Raw genomic sequence first — 18,454 nt, 5'->3', positions numbered from 1 at the left:
CATCACAGGACATCAATAAGCAGGTTGTAGGAAGGTGGAATCTTACTATATGGTTACCCCCACTTTTTTTTCCTGATGTTTTGCTGGTTTTCGACTTAGTCTGGGGCCCTGAATAGCAGGGTCCCAGGCCAACTATCTGCTTTCTCTACAAAATGGACTCCATGTACTTTAGGTACATACCAGGTTGGTTACTGGGGTCACCCTTGTGAGCCCCTGTATAGTGTACCATAGGTAGTCGGGGCATAGGTGCACCTTAGGCCTACCAGGGGCTGCAGTGTGTATTGTGCCACCCCTGGTTTGCCTTCCAAACTGACACCACAGGTCTGTTCACACTGACTGGGTAAGGTGGTGTAATCACCCCTTTCTTAGATATAGTATACCTATATCTGCCTTTACATATAGACACATATACACCTATAAGCCACTCTTATGGTACGCCTCGACAATCATGGAGGCAGAGTGCTTGGTTTTATGTGAGAGGGTGCCCTAGCCTGAGCTTAGCCCCTCAGCAGCTTTCGGAACCATCTCCTTATAGCTGTTCTATGATATAGCCATACCATATACTCTTAAGTGCATTATAATCCTCGCTGTTAATGATAACTTTGGTTTGGCTTTATCAAAACATGTTGTGTACGGTGTCAAACACTTTGGAATACTACCGCCCCCTGCCAATTCTGGCGGCGGGGGTAGCATTCCACGCTTCGTGAGGGAAAAGACATGTAGCTTTCTGCTTTACCCGGTTAAAGTTAAACAGAGCCTCAGCATCACAAAATGTATGCTGCTGCCACAGACACAAGTCTGACCTCCTGGACGAAACTATGGCAGGGGAGGCCTGGACAATAGGTTTCCTGTCCAGGAAGGTGCTGGCACCTCCCCAGACAGGGGTTTTGTGTATTGGGGCAGGGAGGGCTGCATTCAGTGAATGCATCTGGACACTGCCTGGGGCACACAAGGTGCTCCATGCAAACCAGTTGCTGGGGCACTCCAGTCCCAGCTCTGGCGCGAAACTGGACAAAGGGAAAGAGGTGTAACCACCCCCTTCTCATGTCCACCCATAGGAGGGACCTAGTCAGGTAATCCAGCCCCCTTTCTTAGTATAAGTATAGGAGCTGTGTCCCCAGGACTTTAGATTATCCTGGACGAATCTTGAAAGACATATCTAGAACCTTCGACATTCCATTCTGACTAGAAGTCGGAAGATATCTCCCTTGTGGTCAAGGAGTGACCACCCTGTGCAAACAGGCACCAACAGCAACTTTGCCGGTCTGCAGTTTCAAGGCTCCTGCCGGAACCCAAAGACTTTGCGACTCAAGAACTGGACTTCCAGACTTCTCTGACCCCGATCCACAGCAAAGCTGAGACCCGTGGCGGACACGAGAGGCATTGGACCAGACATCTTGGACATCCTGCATTTTGCTATCTGCACTCCTTTCCTGAAGCCTCAGTAAGTTGTGCATTGGGGTACGAGAAGCCCCAGCCCCGAGCACCATTTGCACAGAAGCCCAGGCCCCCACACTCCGTGAGTGTCCCGTGGGCCCCGCCTTTGCATTTGAGCTCGACGTGTCTTCCCGGTTCCTTGCCCGTTGGCTAGTGAGCCCCCTGAAGACGCCATCTTGAATTTATTTTGCTTTCCTGGTTGCTCCATGCTTGCTCCAGCTTTCCTGAAAAAGAGAAGCGCCACAGACCTTTCTGGTCTGCAACGGAGCCAATCTAGACATCCTGCGTGAGTTGCGGTTGCCAAGGCTTGTTGGGTCCAATCCGGATACCGACACCGCAGTCATCTAGATCCATCGTGGGACAGCTCGATTCCAGCGCCTGGTCATCGTCGATGCCTCCTGGACCTCGTGGCTGAAGAGACAAACTCACCTTCTTCACCTTCAAGCACCCGACATCGCCTGGTTCCTTCCTGGTACCTTCCTGGTCACTGGCTAGTGACCCAGACTCTGTCCCCTCTGCTTTCAGGTTCTTCACATCACCAATCCACCCGGACACTTCTCCTCTGGTCGCCTGCAGCACTTCTTTGCAGCTCTCCATAGAAAACAACGACGAAACCTGACACGAAAAGACACCTATGCACCCGGCTTCCCTGGGTGAGGTAACAAGAGTACTCCGGTGCTACCGTGGGTCTTGACTCTCGAAGTGTCCTAGTTTAAAAGGGTTTCATCCTAGTCGATCCGGAAGTGTCCTTAAACAGTAACTTTGTAACTTTTTTGTTTCTCATAGAAAGTCAGTGGTAACCTGCGTCTGTGTTTAGACACTGCACGCGTCTCCCGTGGGCCTCCTACTTCCTAACCTCTGGTTGTTTAGTGTAGCCCCAGCGATTCCACAGGCCTGCTTTCTAACTCTCACGTGGTACTTATACCACTTTCTTAGTTTATGTTTGTGAGGACCCTTGGGCATAATGTATACTGTGCAACTTATTGTATATTAACTGTGTGACTTGTATTGTATTTTGACCTCTGACCTCATAAAGAATGCAGAGGGGTTGTGTTTAGATTAAATACATATATATTTGATGTATACCTTGTGTGGTGTCCTTTCATTTGGTATTCAAGGGATTATATATGGTAAAACAACTTGCTTAACTCGCCTACTGAAGTCTTAGCCTGAAGACTGCTGGTTCATGCTACCACTAGGATAGTTTTCTATAAGGTTGACTTTACAACCACCATCAATAAGGGTCGATTAGACTGGTGCAAGGTGCCCACTAGAACTAGTGGACATCATATGCCAGGCTAACTTTTCACACAGGTTAACTCTGTTGAAGGCACAAAGTTACTTTTGTTGTAGTTCAAGACTGTTCAACCTGGAAGATTTTTCAGAGGAAGCCCACCATACAATCCTATGGAGAAAAACAATGTGTTGGGTTAACCGTCATTAAACGGGTTTGGGTATGTATGGAGTTTTGGGGGTAGAACCAATGTTCCCCAAGGTTCAGGTTGACACTCAAGGGTCACCAACAGCGGCGGCCAGGTGCAAAGTGCAGGGTGCCAAGGAAAAGGGGCTCGGGGGCACCTCGGTTGGGGGCTGCTCTCGGGCAGTGCCACTCCGTCTTGGGAGGCAAGCTCCTGGGGTTAAGGTGAGGGCAAAAGGGGGTCTCAAGTTAGCAAAGTCCACACCAGCAGCAGCACAGAAGTGGCTGAGTGCAGGGTGCTTAGGAAGGGCCGGGAGCCCAATGCTTTCCTTTGGCCGGAACTAACAGCTGGGCAGAAAAGTAGAGATGTGACTCGACATCACAACACTTCAGGATGAGGTCACCAGGATGCAGGGTCGGAGATTGCATGGGTGCCTTTTGACGTCTGGAATCTGCTTACCGGTCCCATCGTGGTGGAGGAGGGGGGGTGTTTCGCGGTCTACGTGAAGAGGCCGCAGGCATCGACACGGAACCTTGGAGGTGACACCCCTCTATGGTTTGGAGTTCAGAACTGCTAGGGGACCACTTCATGAACGATGAACGCTCAGCACACCAGTCGTGGACCGCGGGTGCAGAGGTAAGTCCTGGAGCAGGGTTTGTTAGTCCCGCTGGGGCTGGGTCTTTTTTTGTGGACAGGGCCGCTGTTCTCGGGAGTCTCAAGGCTTTATTGCAGTAGGGGACCAATCCTCACCAAATCTGGAGGTTGCTAGTCCTTTTTGGAGCTGCAGGCAGGCCGGTAGGGCTGGGTCCAAGTCAATTGGGACTGGAGTCTTCACTGCAGCTACGCCTTTGGGATTCCAGTCTTCTAAGGTTGTTGAGAACTGCCTTCTGGGTTCAGGGCTTCTCCTTAAATACTGTATTTAGGGGTCTTTTTAGGGATCTCAAGGTACTAGCCAATGGGCTACTGACCTTAGGGAGCGGCTACACCCTCAGTGTGCTCACCCGACGTGGGAAGGGGGGACACAATCCCTAAATCTGCAAGTTGGCAGCCACTGAAGAGAGGGCTTCACCTTGCCTCTCCCACCTGAGGGGTGGTGTTGGCAGAGGTTGGCACACCTTCTCAGCTGTTCCAATTTTTCCCGCTTGTCTACCTATCGAAAAGGGGGTGAGACAGGAAGGAGGCATGCCCTCGATAGCAGGAGAGGCTGGGTGTTGGTTTGTAGAGGCCGCAAGGCCTTTGAAGCTTCCCTGCCACAGATTGCTCTTCCTGACCTGGGAGAGGTGTCAAAACCTCTGTCCAGGAAGGCTTTATTACTGGGCCCTTGGAGCGAAGGCTCCCACATCAGAGGTCCAGAAACCTGTCTCGTGGTGGCAGGCTGGTGGTCAGACACCCACCAGAGACTTGTTTGGTTCAGTGGTCCTCTAGAAGGTACCCCTGAATGCAGGGAATAATAAATCAGACACTGAAATCAATGCAGGTGTACTATTCGGAGATGTTGGCTACCAAATATTCCAGGACTCAGTAAAGCTATTCAGGTGGTAGGAAACTCGTAGTGACCAGTTTCCTGACCATATACTCTATATGGCTTTAGTGGGCTCTTATAATATCTAAGAATAAAGCTACAGGGCACCCCGCCTTAAGGGTGGCTTACCTGGGCCTCATGCAGTTCTGGGCAGACATGGCACATAGGGATGTGTGCCATATTGACACTTCATTTTTGGCTGCTTCACCACTTGCAGGCTGCAATGGCAGTGGTGCAGTTTGGTGGTGAGAGGTCTCTGAGGGTGACCTACTACATGCTACATACAGCCTTTAGAGGCCTTTCCCTGGCCACCCTGCCCTTGGTACCCTAGATAGCCCTTACAAGGGACTTACTGGTAAGCCGGAGTTGTGCAAGTTGTGGAAACAATGGTACAGGTTAGGGAAAGAACAAAGTACCTAGGAAACCTGATTGGCAGAGACCCAAGGCACACTCAGTCGAAATGCAGTAATCTGACTAAAAGTGTGTGTGTGTGTGTGGGGGGTGGGGGGTTGGGGGGGTTACTGCAACAGTAACCCACTTCTCTATACCCTTTCTCCTACTTATTTATGCATTTAAAATGCATATTTAGTGATATTCCTAGTATCTGATCTACTTCTAGCCGTAGATTCTTTACCTTTGAATTATCCCTAGGCATCCGTCTGGATTCAGAATTGTTTCGTGAGGAGTACTCCTGCGTGCCCCTAGTTGGCGCCGTTCGGCTGCGTGTGTCGCTGAAAGTGACGTGCGTGGTGCCTATATAGGCGCCACCTCAGCACGCGCTGAGTGAGTTCTTGTCTTTCCAAATCAGTGAGTGGAGATCCAGAGAGAGCTACGCCCGGCCACCTTTGACTGACCCCTTTTAAACTTTTGTCATAAGTTAATTTTGAGACTTTTCTCCTAGTGTGGCAGGGATTTCCACAAGGAAGGCTGGATTCAAGCCCTGCAGCGCCTGTCACTGGCAAAAGTCAGCGACGGACCCACACCATGTCGATCTCTGGTGCCTTGAGCATGACCATTACGCCAAGACCTGCTTTGATTGTCATGCCTTGCACCTCAAGGCCTTGAGGGAGCGATCCCCCAAGCTCGAGGCCGCTTGACGTGCGAATGACCTTTCTCCGCCTTTTAAAGTCATCCGATGAGTCGATTCAGCATCAGCACTCGAGGCTTGGCTCTGCGGTTTAGCCCGCATCTGGGCCGTCTCGCACCTCCCCAAGTTTCCTGGAGGCTGAGCAACCCCTGCCAAACTTCGAGATTGTTTGAGGCCATTCACCTCATATTTGGACAGCGAGTCCCGGCTGGAGCGCTTTTGGGTTTAAGAGGGGCCCTTACTGGTTCGCGGCAGTTTGGCCCCTTGGAGCCACCGATGGATCCAGGCCGGCACTGGTTGTACCTACTCGGTCTTCCCCCGTTCCTTGTCCTACTGTAGACGCTCCCGGCGCTGCCGTTGCCCTCCGGCGGTGCTGTCCCTATTCTTATCCCGGACTCCGACACAGAGCATGAGGGGTGTTATCCAACACCAACAGGAGCCATTCCCTCCAGGCTGGAGTCTGAGCCCTACTCTTATCGGCCACTGGACCATGAAGAATATTAACTGTTGTGAGGAATTGGTGGATGCCAGTGGGCTGGACACCTCCCCAGATACTGGCTAGGTCTTTCCTCCTACTGTGGCTATGGAGGAGGGTGCCACATATGTAGTGGTGGTGAGGAGGGCGGCTGAGGCCCATGACCTTCAGTTGTGGCTGTCAAGTCTAAGTCTTCACTGAGGTGCTTCAACCGGAAGCCACCCATCCAGAACCGCTTCTCCCATTTAATTAAATACGTCCATCCTGCCTGGGGCCTGGTCCAAATTCTGCACAGGGGCTCCTGTGGACAGGACAATTGCCTGTCCCTATCTCCCCGCCCCAAAGGGGCCCTTCTTTCCTCACCCAATACCCTACCTCAAAGAGCTTTGTGGTACAAACCTCCACTTCCTGAGTAAATCCTGGTGCATTCCCTACCGCCCCACTGGATAGGAATTCCAATAGGCTGGACACCTTGGGTAAGAAAATGTTTTATTCCGCCAGACTGGCATTATGGTCAGTGAATACTGCAGGACTTTTGGGCCGTATCTCCCATTCCTTTTGTGTTTCAGTTACGCTGGTGCTGTCTACAGTCCCGGAGGAGGCTTGGGCCATACTTTCTCAAGCGATAGCTGATGGGCAAGACACAGCTAATTTCACAAACCGATGTGGTCTGGACACGGTGGAGAAGTGGAGAAGTGTCGCTCACCGATTACAGCGGCAGACCCTGAGGCAGAGGTCTGGCCGGGACCAGGGTTCAATTCCCGACGCGGCAGGGTCTTGGGCTCAATGTCCATGGACTCGATAATTCTCGCCTAGGTGCCTACTCTAATCATGGGTCCCACTCTGCAACTCTGGGCAATAGCTTGCTTAATCTCCACAACGGCCCCGAAAGCGCTAGGATGCCTGGCCTCACCTTGGAGGTGCCCAGTAAGGGGCATCTCACAGGGAAAGCCAGGAAGGGTTCCACAGCGGTATATAGCGCCAAGATACCTTCTAGGTGATAGTGCGCTTTACAAGTATACACACATTTACATTTACACGACCGACTTGCTAGGCAGAGTGGTTTCTTCGTTGGTGGCCTTACAGCACCACGCCTGACTGAGAACAACTGATTTTTCAGAGGATGTCCAAGCTTCGTTCTGACATCCTCTGGCAGGCCGACCAAGCCCTTAAGGCAGGGTGAAACATATGACACAGGTTGGACATGTGCTTTAAATGCCCAGGCAATAAAACACGCAAAACTACAGTTTTACTGTGGAAAGACTTGGTCGCGTAATTGGCGATGCTAGGGTTACACGCTGGCCCCTCAGCTGTGCTAACTCCTGAACATTGCGACTAAAGTGGGCATTCCAAGGTATCCAACAACTCATTACATGAAGCCCAACTTGTGTCTCCAGTTGAAATTATTGTAACTCATTACAGTGTGCAGATTTAGCAAACCTGCCACTTTGTCACTTTCAAAATTCATGTGCCTTCCCAGGCACACATGGAGCTTGCTCCATGAGACAGTTATCTGCCGTCCTGAAAAGATGTGCTAACGACTCCCAGGAAGGAGAACAGTGAGGGATTGCAGGCCAGGGAGTTGTCACCTCGCTCCGGCAGGAAGCCTCTTGAGTGTTGGCCCCAAAAGACAGGCTTCAAAGGTGAAGCCGCCTTTGAAGAGCAGGCGTGTAGCACGGTGGATGGGAGGGTTCTACCACATTGTTAAGGTAGACAGGCTAGCCTGAGATGCAGAGAGGGGAAACCAATTGCTAAACTGCTTTCCCCAGGGACGTGTAGCCCAGAGGAAGCCACAACCTGGGGGTGAGCTAGTGAGGTCTGTACCCCAGCAGAGAGGTCTCGCCATCTTGGGGATGGGCAGAATGGTGCATTCTGAGATAGGCAGATGCCACACTACAGGAATGGGCCACCATGTGGGAGGGAACCTGGTAGGCAATTCCCTACCAACCGTATCCTACCCTTAGGGCTCTTTCCGAGCATACAGTCACCCAGATCTCAACCGACTTGAATGAAGGATTGCAAAAGGACTCCCCTGCTGCACCGAGGGACCAGCAAAGAGAGGCTGCACCGAGGGGGCGGGGCTATGGGAGGAGGGGCTGCACCTGGTTGCTAACAAAGAGAGGGACTGTGCCTGCCGTGTCCAGCTCCAGGAGAAGACATCTCTAGAGCCTGGTCAAGCCAAGATAACTCAAAGGGCCAGCTGACTGACCTCCTGTTTGCAGCTTAGGGACACAACAGCTGAAGAAGCCTGCTGAGGCAAGTTGTTAGCCCGAAGTCTTCAAGCCGCTTCCACTTCTGTTGTGCTGCACAGAGTTGCAACAGAGTTTGCTAGGTGCAGCAGTGCGGACAGAGAGTTGTTGGGTCCTTCAGGAGGAAAGTTGCCTACCCAGGAAGGATTGGCCTGTGACCGTGACATCGAGCAACTGATAGTCCAGTGGCGGCTGAACTTCAGCCAGACCATAGAGAACTTTGTGAGATGTCGACCCTGCAACCACGACCCCCTCACCATCCTTGTGGCTGAGGAATCCCTTCAGGAAGACCCCCCCCCCCCCGTCGACCGCATCACATCCAAAGCATTATTAAGGCATCCTTCATCCCTTGCATAAAGACCTCCCTAAAGGGATCCATTGCAAAGCGAGTAAAGCACCTGTAACTGTTGAAGGACTGCTTCTTCTGTGAAGTTAACTGCTCTTGAGGACCTTGCTAGTCCCCCTGACTAACTCCATGCTGGCGTTGGTCACCCCAAATACTTGAAACCAACCACATTGACACTTACTAAGTTTTCCTTGAAAAAGTTTCCGATTCCTAGTTTGCCAAGGCTTGTTCATGGTTGAGTGAAATTGCTTTGATTTATTATTGCTTCTAAATCTATATATCCAGAACTCTCTGGTGGACCTTTTTCATTGTAGTGTGTCATTTCTTATAAAAATAGTCTATTTTGATAAATTGGTATCGGATTTCTTGAGTGTTGTCGATTTCTGCTTCAATTGTTTTGGTGTTTACAAAATTAATATTTGAATTTTAAGTACTGTATTTACATTTAAAAAAACTCATGTGAAAATGACATACATGAGAATAAGAAATATGGGGCCAGATGTAGGAGACCAAATACCAGTCGGTAACGGCCGATTTCGGCCGTTACCGACCGGTATTTGGGTATTGAAATGTAGGGGGCCTTTATTTTACAGAATCAGTAAATTTACCGATTCTGTAAATCCAGATGTAGGTGGCACTGCAAACAGTGCCACAGGCCCCTAAGAATTCGATATTTACCATGTAATACTTTTGCATGGTAAATAACGAATTCCTGTGTACATGCACATCTGTGACACACATACATGGCCTTATGGCATGTATGTGTACCACATGGCACACAAGCCAGAAACAGGGGTGCAACAGGGTGTCAAAGTGACACCCTGTCGCCCTTGGCAATTCGGTATTTTTACAGATTCGGTAATTCCGAATCAGTATTTGCAATTGATTCCTATGGGCTTCAAGGCCCATAGGAATCGATGCAAATACTGATTCGGTAATTACCGATTCGGTAATTACCGAATCAGTAAATACCGAATCCTACCGATTTAGATTTACAGATTCATGAATACCGAATCGGTAAAATTCGGTATTTATGAATCGGTAAATCTAATTTACCTACATCTGGCCCATTGTTTGAAGATGAATTATAGAAAGTGTAATTAAAAAATGTAAATGAAATAATTTTTGGGGGTTCTCTACTGATTAATGAAATAGGTTAGTGAGAAGTGTTATCATTAATTGTTGTTCTTCCCACATTCCTGAACCTGAAATTATATATTTTTGGGATAGCCTCTGTTTTATATACCTAGTTCGCCCGCTTGACATGCTTGGTCTTTTGTGCTGCCTCTGCCCCTCCCATCTGCTCTGTGTGGTCAGCTTGCTGCCCCTGCTGCCCCTGACCCCCTCCCGCCTTCCCTCCATTGTCTATGTATTGTATTGTATTGTAATTGCATTTATATAGTGCTTACTACCCCTGACGAGGCACCAAAGCGCTTTTTCAGCCAGTAGGATGTTACTCCGAGACCCATGAAGGATTAGTGTTGAATTGGTATAGTGAAATGTGAAAGTAATGCAGAATGTATTCCCCGGTTTGTTATGCGTTTCGACAGTTGGACTGTGTTGATGTATATAATTAAATGCTTAACATGTATATAGGTCACTGCATAGTTTTCATACAAGTTATTTGATTAGATACTTAGTTTTCATTTTATCACAATATGTAAATATTATCATAACTATATGCAATTGTTTCACTATTTAAATATTGACAAAAATATTTAAAGTTTTAAAATAGTACACAAATTAGCTTAAAGTATAGCAACACTTGCAAGTCTGAGTTTATGAAACTTAAATGTTGATATATTACCTTCCTTATACATGTATACCCTCCATGTATTTGTGTATCAATATATTTATTACTATACCCCTACTGTAAAAACAAAAATACATTCTCTCTAATGCACTACCTTGTTTCACCCTATACCACTCCAGCAGTCTCTACCTCCACTGGGGATCATCCCAAACCTCATTGGACTACTATGATCTCCAAAATAACCCTTACTAGATTCTTACCTCATGTATCCCTCCTTGGACTCATCCGAAGACTCATTTTAATACTATGATCTCCATAATCCATTTCTAGAGACTCTCCCCTCCTCCATCTCTCCTTTACTCATCCCAAACCTCCCCCATCTTCTATGATCTCCCAATAAACACTTTATAAACTCCTAGCTCTTCTATACCTCAGTTATCCTTTTCAATCCAGCTAACAGACTCCCATGTCCACCGCTAAAATTAACTCTCATTTCCCTGTACTAAATCGCCACTAATACTTTTTGTGTTCCGGAGTAGCGTGCTACTCACCGAAAAGTGCTTTGACGCCTCTGTAGGTGAAGTAAGCGATATATAAATACAATTACAATTGTTCCCATAGAAATTATGGTAAGTGCCTTAAAAATCTAAAATGAAGACACATTTTCTGAGTTCTCAAATAGCGACAAAGCACATTTTAGTTATTTGCTATATAAATGTTTTTATTCAATTGATCACTTAATTATTTGTTTGCCTTAGGGCAGAGGATCTGGCATTACCGCCAGAGCTGCCGACTTTGCAACTGGAGAACCAGGCTTGAGTTTTGGCGTTGGCTCAACATCCTGTGATTCTGGAGAAATCACTTCCATCTCCCTGTTTCAAAAATAAGAATGTGACCTTGTGTAGTGTAACTATTGCTAAGATAAAGCACACCAATTTGTTTGGGTTAATTTCTCCCCGTGCCTAAAACAATGAATGTGTCCTTGTTTAATGTAACTGTTGCTCATGTGAAGCACTCCAATTCCTTCGGGTCAAGTCTGCGCTATATGAAATTGCAAGAAAAGAAAAAAAAAACATCAAACATTTTGCATACTGCTGTCACTGGGCTATACTTGGGCTTCATTTGGGTGATATTTGTGCTACATTTGGGCTCTTCTTTTCTCTGGTGGCCATTTTGGGAGACTTTTTTTGGTATTATGTTCCCAAATTTCGTCACCTACTCCAGCATCCTCATTATTCCTTCTGATTTCCACTTCAATTCCATTGAGATGGCATTCAGATGTTCCACACTTTTGGCTTAAGTTCAGAATGTTAGCACTCTAGTTGCTCTTTAGAACACCGATGTTAAGCTGCAGTTTTTCACCAATGAATTAACTGGCAATCTGCTGCTGGTGTTGAAAATGCGTGTTTCAGTGTGAATGTCAGAATGTTTTAATGAAATAGAAGAGGAAAATATTTGAGAATTCATTTAACATGGGTCCTAATTTAGTTTCACTAGCACTAACCATAATTTCTATGACAAAACGAACTCCCTCATTCTTATCCTTTCTAAATGAAATTTTTTTAAGTTTTATCAGTTTGATTCAATCAAGATGGCTTCAGATGTGCCACACATTTCTCATAAGTAAGACTGTTGGCGCTCTTGTTGTTCTTTAGAACACTGGACGGCTACCGTAGAACACAGGGGAATCAACTGATAGGCTGCCCTGATGAAAGCACATGTTTTATTGTCAATGTCAGACATAATTCTCACGTGTCTGAGAAAGATAATATGCTCTCATTTTATCTTAGAGAGCACCTTCCATAACCTCTCTGAGAAAATCATGAGCGTAAACCGTTTTCTCTGAAACATGAGACCTGAAATTCCAGCAAAGGGTCAGCATTTTTAACGGGGTAAAATCACTTTAGAGCACACCACAATTCCTAAATTAGTATGGTGAAACCAACGAATGTTTTATATTGTAACTAAAATCTCTTATCGCTTCTATTCTGTGCCCCTGAAGCCTGCAATTCACTACAATGCATTTGAATCGGGTCAAACGGCTGCATCAGCATGTTTTCCTTGTTGTGACCAGTCAATAGGGGAAGAGGGAGATGCAGGGATTAAATTCAATCCCATCCCGCCTGCCCTCACACACACATATACCCTGTGGGTTCTGGGTGTGCACACACTGCCCCCCCCCCTTAGATATTCTGTAAATTAATTTAAAAAGGACACCGGAATCAAGTCCTTGAGTCTTGTAATGGCTGTCAAAACATATTGTTCAGGTTGAAACTAACCAATCAGCATTCCCTTTAAATATTGGCACGTCAGAGCATATCTGGACATAAACTATTTATTTATCTATATTTTTTAAACCTTAAATCCTCAAAAACAACGGAACGGATTTTCACCAAATCAGACAAAGAACAATCTGCTTTCCAAGATCTAGCTTCTTGCTAAATTTGGTGTAATTCCATTCAGAAGTTTTTGCTGTATCCCTGTCTAAATAAGTCAGTGGGAAATGCATGGAGATTGCGTTTGGGCCCCCCTCTTTTTTTCGGACCCCGCTTTGCATCACCCCATAACCTTCCATACACAAACTAGTCAAAAATTAGCACCTTTCTGGAAAGTTTTGTGGAGATTCTTCAAAACGAGGTAAAGTCATTAGCAACACAAAAAAACGTTTTTCCTAGATGACAGCTGACCTAACTATAAATACCCAGTGGCAACTGCCACTGGGTGTTAAAAAATAATATATATATATATATATATATATATATACAGCCCGTCCCGACGTTGTCCGGGTATGAATTGCTGCCGGCCAGTAGTATATTGTTTTGTAGGATTTCGTTTAGATAGCATTTCTTATCTGTGACAGGCCTGTGAAACGCTCCGATTCACAGTGCACTGCTGATGCACTTAAGATTGCGTGTTCAGTAGTGTGTGAACTCGAGTTTCCCTACTTTATTTTTCCTTGCAATATTATATAGCGCGAACTCGACAACATGGCATGAGCACAATTTACATTACAGAAGAACACATTCATTTGTGGTAGGCACGGGGAGACAAAGCGATTTGCCTGGAATCACAGGATGTTGAGCTGATGCCGAGATTCGAATGTAGCTCCCCAGCTCTAAAGTTCGCAATTCTAGAACTTGTGGCGGAGGTGTGTCTAAAAGTGTATGTCGGTGCTGGCCATCAATGAGAGAGACCTGTGCATTTTTCAAATGGGTGGTGGAAAAAATATGAGCATGATGCTGGAGATGTGGGCCGCCGTGCCACCAATGTACTTAACGGGGAGGGTAAACACCCATTATTCCGCAACTTTCTTTCCGCATACCATCACTCCGCATACTTTCATTACGAAAGTACCATGACTCCGCAATGCCATTATAACGCATGGCATTACATTTGATATGCTTTTACCACGCATACATTTACAACGAAATTCGTTGTAAATGCATGAATGGTAAAAGCATGTTTTTTTTTAATGTTTGGATAAGGTAAGTATGGGTATAGGGGTATATGTTTTGGGGTACTGAAGTATATGTTTTGGGATTTTAAGGGTTCAGATATAGTTTTGGGTTATGGGGTACTGAGGTAGTTTTAGGCTTAGGTATGGGTTTTGGGGTACAGGGGTATTTTTAGGGTTCAGGGCTAGGTTTGGGTTTTGGGGAACGGGGGTATTTTAGGGTTCAGGGGTACAGCGGTATTTTAGGGTTCAGGGGTAGGTTTGGGTTTTGGGGTACAGGGTTATTTTTAGGGTTCAGGGCTAGGTTTGGGTTTTGGGGTTCAGGGGTATTTTTAGGGTTCAGGGGTAGGTTTGGGGGTACAGGGGTATTTTAGGGTTCAGGGGTAGGTTTGGGTTTTGGGGTACAGTAGTATTTTTAGGGTTCAGGGCTATGTTTGGGTTTTGGGGTACAGTAGTATTTTTAGGGTTCAGGGCTGTTTGGGTTTTGGGGTACAGTGGTATTTTAGGGTTCAGGGCTAGGTTTGGGTTTTGGGGTACAGGGGTATTTATAGGTTTCAGGGCTAGGTTTGGGTTTTGGGGTACAGGGGTATTTTTAGGGTTTAGGGGTAGGTTGGGGTTTTGGGGTACAGGGTATATTTATAGGGTTAAGATGGGTTAGTGTTTAAGGGTGTTGGGGTATTTTAAGGAGTAAGGGTGGGTTATGATTATGGGGTGCAGGGGTGGGATTAGCACACAGTATGAGACATGGCATGAAGGGCTGAATGTACCACACGCCCCAGCGTTTGTCACGCCCCAGCACACACCCACAGCACAACGCAGATACGCCCACAAGGGGCTACTTTGCTGGCACGGTTCTTTCACCTTTTAAATGTATATGGTGGGCGTCTGCATAGCCTATGTCCTTCTGCTGCAACTGCCCTTTCCAACGCTGTATTGGGTGTTGTGATTGGTGCTGTGGTTCCTGAGATTACCCGCCTCAAAGGTTTGGGCTCCCTCTTTATTATATTAGTATGGATATATATATATGTATATGTATATATGTGTGTGTAAAAATACTTTGTTGCATAATCATAATGAATAATTATATTCATTCTATGACACATATGTGTATGGTACCCAGTTTCTAAATCTAGGTTTGCCCCATTTGGGATGATTCTTAAAATTGTACAAAATCCTATTTAAAGTATTTGAGTAGTTAAGTATTGTGACTTGAGTGCTGTAGCTATAATGCAAATGTGACTGCACGACTTCCGGTATGTTTTGTTTACTGTGCGGTCTATGCATGAAATTCTCTGCACATAGATGAAAGTACAGATTGTGCACAAACTGTCTATTAATTGCAATTCCATTTTATTTAGGTTGCTTGTCGAACGCATCTTCGCGCAGTACATGGTCCCTCACAATTTAGATACAACAGAACGAATGAAATGCTTGTACTATTTATATGCAACACTGGACCCGAATGCTGTAAAGTAGGTCTATGCTTTCCTTTAATACTCCTATATTGTTTTTAGTTAAGAGTTGTTTTAACTGAGATAAAATGTTGATAGTATTTGAATGTTTACCTATGTAGAAAAGCAATGTTAGACTGGAATGCATTTTAATCGTAACTTAATTGCTCCGATTTTAACATAAAAGCGGAAGATTCAGTAAAAGGTGTCCAAATAATTGTGCAGATGACAGGTGTTTTTTTCGCTAATAGACTTAAATTAGCAATTTGTGTCATTTATCTGGAACCAATTGTCATGCTCCAAATGCCCAAAAGCGTGTTTCCATCTAAAAAAAATATATATTAATCTCTTAGTGCAGTCCAATGTCGATACCAACCAGGAATGTTTTCTCCTGCAAAAAATCTCATGAAGTTAGGGCATCACCTATTACTAGAAAGTGAAAACATCCCCTAGTTTTATCGTGTGAGTCTTGTAATAGTTTTTGGGAGTTTGGAAGCAAGGAGGGCTTCAGTGCATCATATCTTGTTATATAAAAGCCACAGAAGTTCTGACTGCTTTTATGTTTCCAGCATCGCATTATGATCTTTCATTCTTGAAAGTGTAACCTATATTGAATATTTGAAATTAGTTATCTCTCCTACCGTGATGCCCAGCCACACACCTCCCCCGGGTGTGTGGCTGTGCGGCTCGTGGGGACGTTGGCCTCCTGGCTTGACCTCGGTCTCAGGCGCCGCTTCTCCACAGCTCTCTGCTTCCTCCGATCGTCTCCTCGTCTCTGCAACACTCCTCGACTCTCTCCGCTCCTCTTCCTTCTCCTTCCTCACGTCTCCACTCCGGGTGAACAAGCACACCGGCTTCTCCAAGACTTTCGCATTTGACGCATCGGCGTCCTCCTGTAGCATCGCCCACTCGTCCTCAGACTGTAATTTAAAGGGCCAGTGCGTTTCCATCTCCTCGTCCCGAGAGCCTATTCCCCAGTCGATACCAGGCAAGTCGTTCTGTGAAGGGCAAGAAAGAAGGGGGTATGTTTGGACAGTCCTTGAAGGGTCCCCGCATCCTGGTCCGGAGGGGTACGCCGGTACACTCCGTTACACACCTCCCCCATTGGACGCTCACGTTCGGGGAGCGGATGCCTAGAGAGGAAATCGGCCCTCACATTGTCAGATCCCTTGCGATGGTGAACCGAGAAAGCATAAGACTGCAAGGATAAGAACCAACGCATTACTCTGGCGTTATCGGATTTATTGCTGGCCATCCATAACAAGGGAACTACATCATAATGGAACACCTTCAGGCTCCAACCAGTGGCACAGTATTGCTCAATTGCATTTGCAGCCAAATTATGTACTTCATTTCTATTTCAGCATTTTACTCCTTTTTAAATGCTTTTTCCACTCGAGCATTATTCGCTTTTTACATCCACAAGCCAGGAAACGCTATTTACCATTTTGCTTTCTGATGGAGGGAGAACGAAGTTAGCTTGTTAGCAGTTACCCCTGACGAAGGGACCCAGAGGCCAGAAATGCATTGGGTTACAATTAAAACTGCTTTTTAATGGATTTGGCTTCAGTCGTATCTTTGTTAAGAGGTTCGGATGGCCCTACACAGATATGAGAAACTTGGTAAATAGCGTTTCCTGGCTTGTGGATGTAAAAAGCGAATAATGGTCGAGTGGAAAAAGAATTTAAAAAGGAGTAAAGTGCTGAAATAGAAATGAAGTACATAATTTGGCTGCAAATGCAATTGAGCTATGCTGTGCCACTGGTTGGAGCCTGAAGGTGTGCCATTATGATGTAGTTCAGTTTGTTAACGTGCTGTACGGGCTGGGCACGTCTCCAGGGAGCACGCAACGGTTAACATTGAGGATTGGAAAACATTGTGCAAACAACGGTGTGCTACCCTACAATATACATTTCATCCATAACAAGGGGGCATCGTCAGTGTACAAGTCAAAAGGGCGTCCCTCAAGGTAGTATGCAAGCTTCTCAACGGCCCATTTTATGGCTAGGCACTCTTTCTCGATGGTCGCATACTTAAGCTCACGGGGAAACAGTTTGCGGCTTATGTATAGTATGGGGTGTTCAAGACCATCGGTCCCCTTCTGGGAGAGTACAGCCCCAATGCCATAATCCGAGGCATCTGTGTGCAAGGAGAAAGGTTGTGTGAAGTCGGGAGATGAAAGGACGGGAGTGGATGTAATGATGCCCTTCAGTTGGTGGAAAGCGTTCTGCATGGCTTCAGTGGGATGGATTGGAGTGGTGGATTTACCTGTCTGTCTTAGGGAGTCTGTGAGGGGGGCGGCCAGGTGGGCGAACTGGGGGATAAAGCGCCTGTAATATCCAACTAGGCAGAGAAAGGCCCTCCTTTCTCTCCGGTTAGTTGGAAATGGGGTGTCCGCGATGGCTCGTATTTTCTCGATCTGGGGCTCGATGAGGCCATGTCCTAAAACGTAGCCCAGATATTTCACCTTTTGGTACGCCACACGCGATTTCTTCAAATTTACCTTCAGGCCTGCTTTTTCGAGGGCGTTAAACACAGAGTGTAGGTGGGAGAGATGCGTTGTCCAGTTCCCGCTGTAGATGACTATGTCGTCTAAATAGGCTGACGCGAATCCGGAGAAGTTCTTCAGGACGGTATTCATTAGGCGTTGGAACGTGGCAGGTGCCCCGTGTAGCCCGAAAGGGAGGACAGTAAACTCGAAGTGTCCGTCATCCGTAGAAAAAGCGGTCTTTCTTCTGTCCTCCTCCCTTAGGGGCACCTGCCAATAGCCTTTGGTGAGATCTAGGGTTGTGATATACTGAGCTTCGCCAAGTTTCTCAATGAGTTCGTCCACTCGAGGTATTGGGTACGCGTCAAAGCTGGATATATCATTTAGGGCTCGGAAATTCATGCAAAAACGTCTGGTCCCGTCAGGTTTAGGGATCATGACTATCGGACTGGACCAATTACTCTTAGAGGGGCGGATAACCCCAAGGTCCAACATATCTTGTACTTCCTTCCAGGTGGCTGTTCTTCGTGCTTCGGGTACTCGATATGGCCGGATCCTGACTGTTTTTACAGGTGGGGTATCGATACAGTGTTCGGCCAGAGAGGTCCTTCCAGGGACATTAGAGAACAAAGAATCGTGGTCCCTCAGGGTATCTTGTAGCTCCGTCAGCTGTTGTATATTTAGCTCATCATTGATCACCAGTTGATCCCGAGTAGAAGAACCTACTGGGGGGTCCGAGACCAGGTTCACTCCCGTCGGGAGTGGTCCCAACCA

The 18,454-nt window shown here is 46.6% G+C and overlaps 1 protein-coding gene across 3 annotated transcripts in view; it reads left to right on the top strand.

Annotated features, from left to right (window-relative positions):
• PDS5B (PDS5 cohesin associated factor B) overlaps positions 1-18,454 on the top strand; it is a 772,490-nt gene that overhangs the window by 288,551 nt on the left and 465,485 nt on the right. For all 3 annotated transcript variants that reach the window (XM_086935125.1, XM_086935124.1, XM_086935126.1), the window contains exon 13: positions 15,100-15,213. In XM_086935125.1, coding sequence (XP_086791251.1) covers positions 15,100-15,213 — 114 coding nt within the window. The remainder of the gene's footprint in view (positions 1-15,099; positions 15,214-18,454) is intronic.

This window comes from Lissotriton vulgaris, chromosome 8 (assembly GCF_964263255.1).
Source record: "Lissotriton vulgaris chromosome 8, aLisVul1.2, whole genome shotgun sequence".
Classification (NCBI taxonomy): Eukaryota; Metazoa; Chordata; class Amphibia; order Caudata; family Salamandridae; genus Lissotriton; species Lissotriton vulgaris.
The sequence above is the reverse complement of the archived record's forward strand: the minus strand, read 5'-3'. Positions and strand labels throughout refer to the sequence as shown.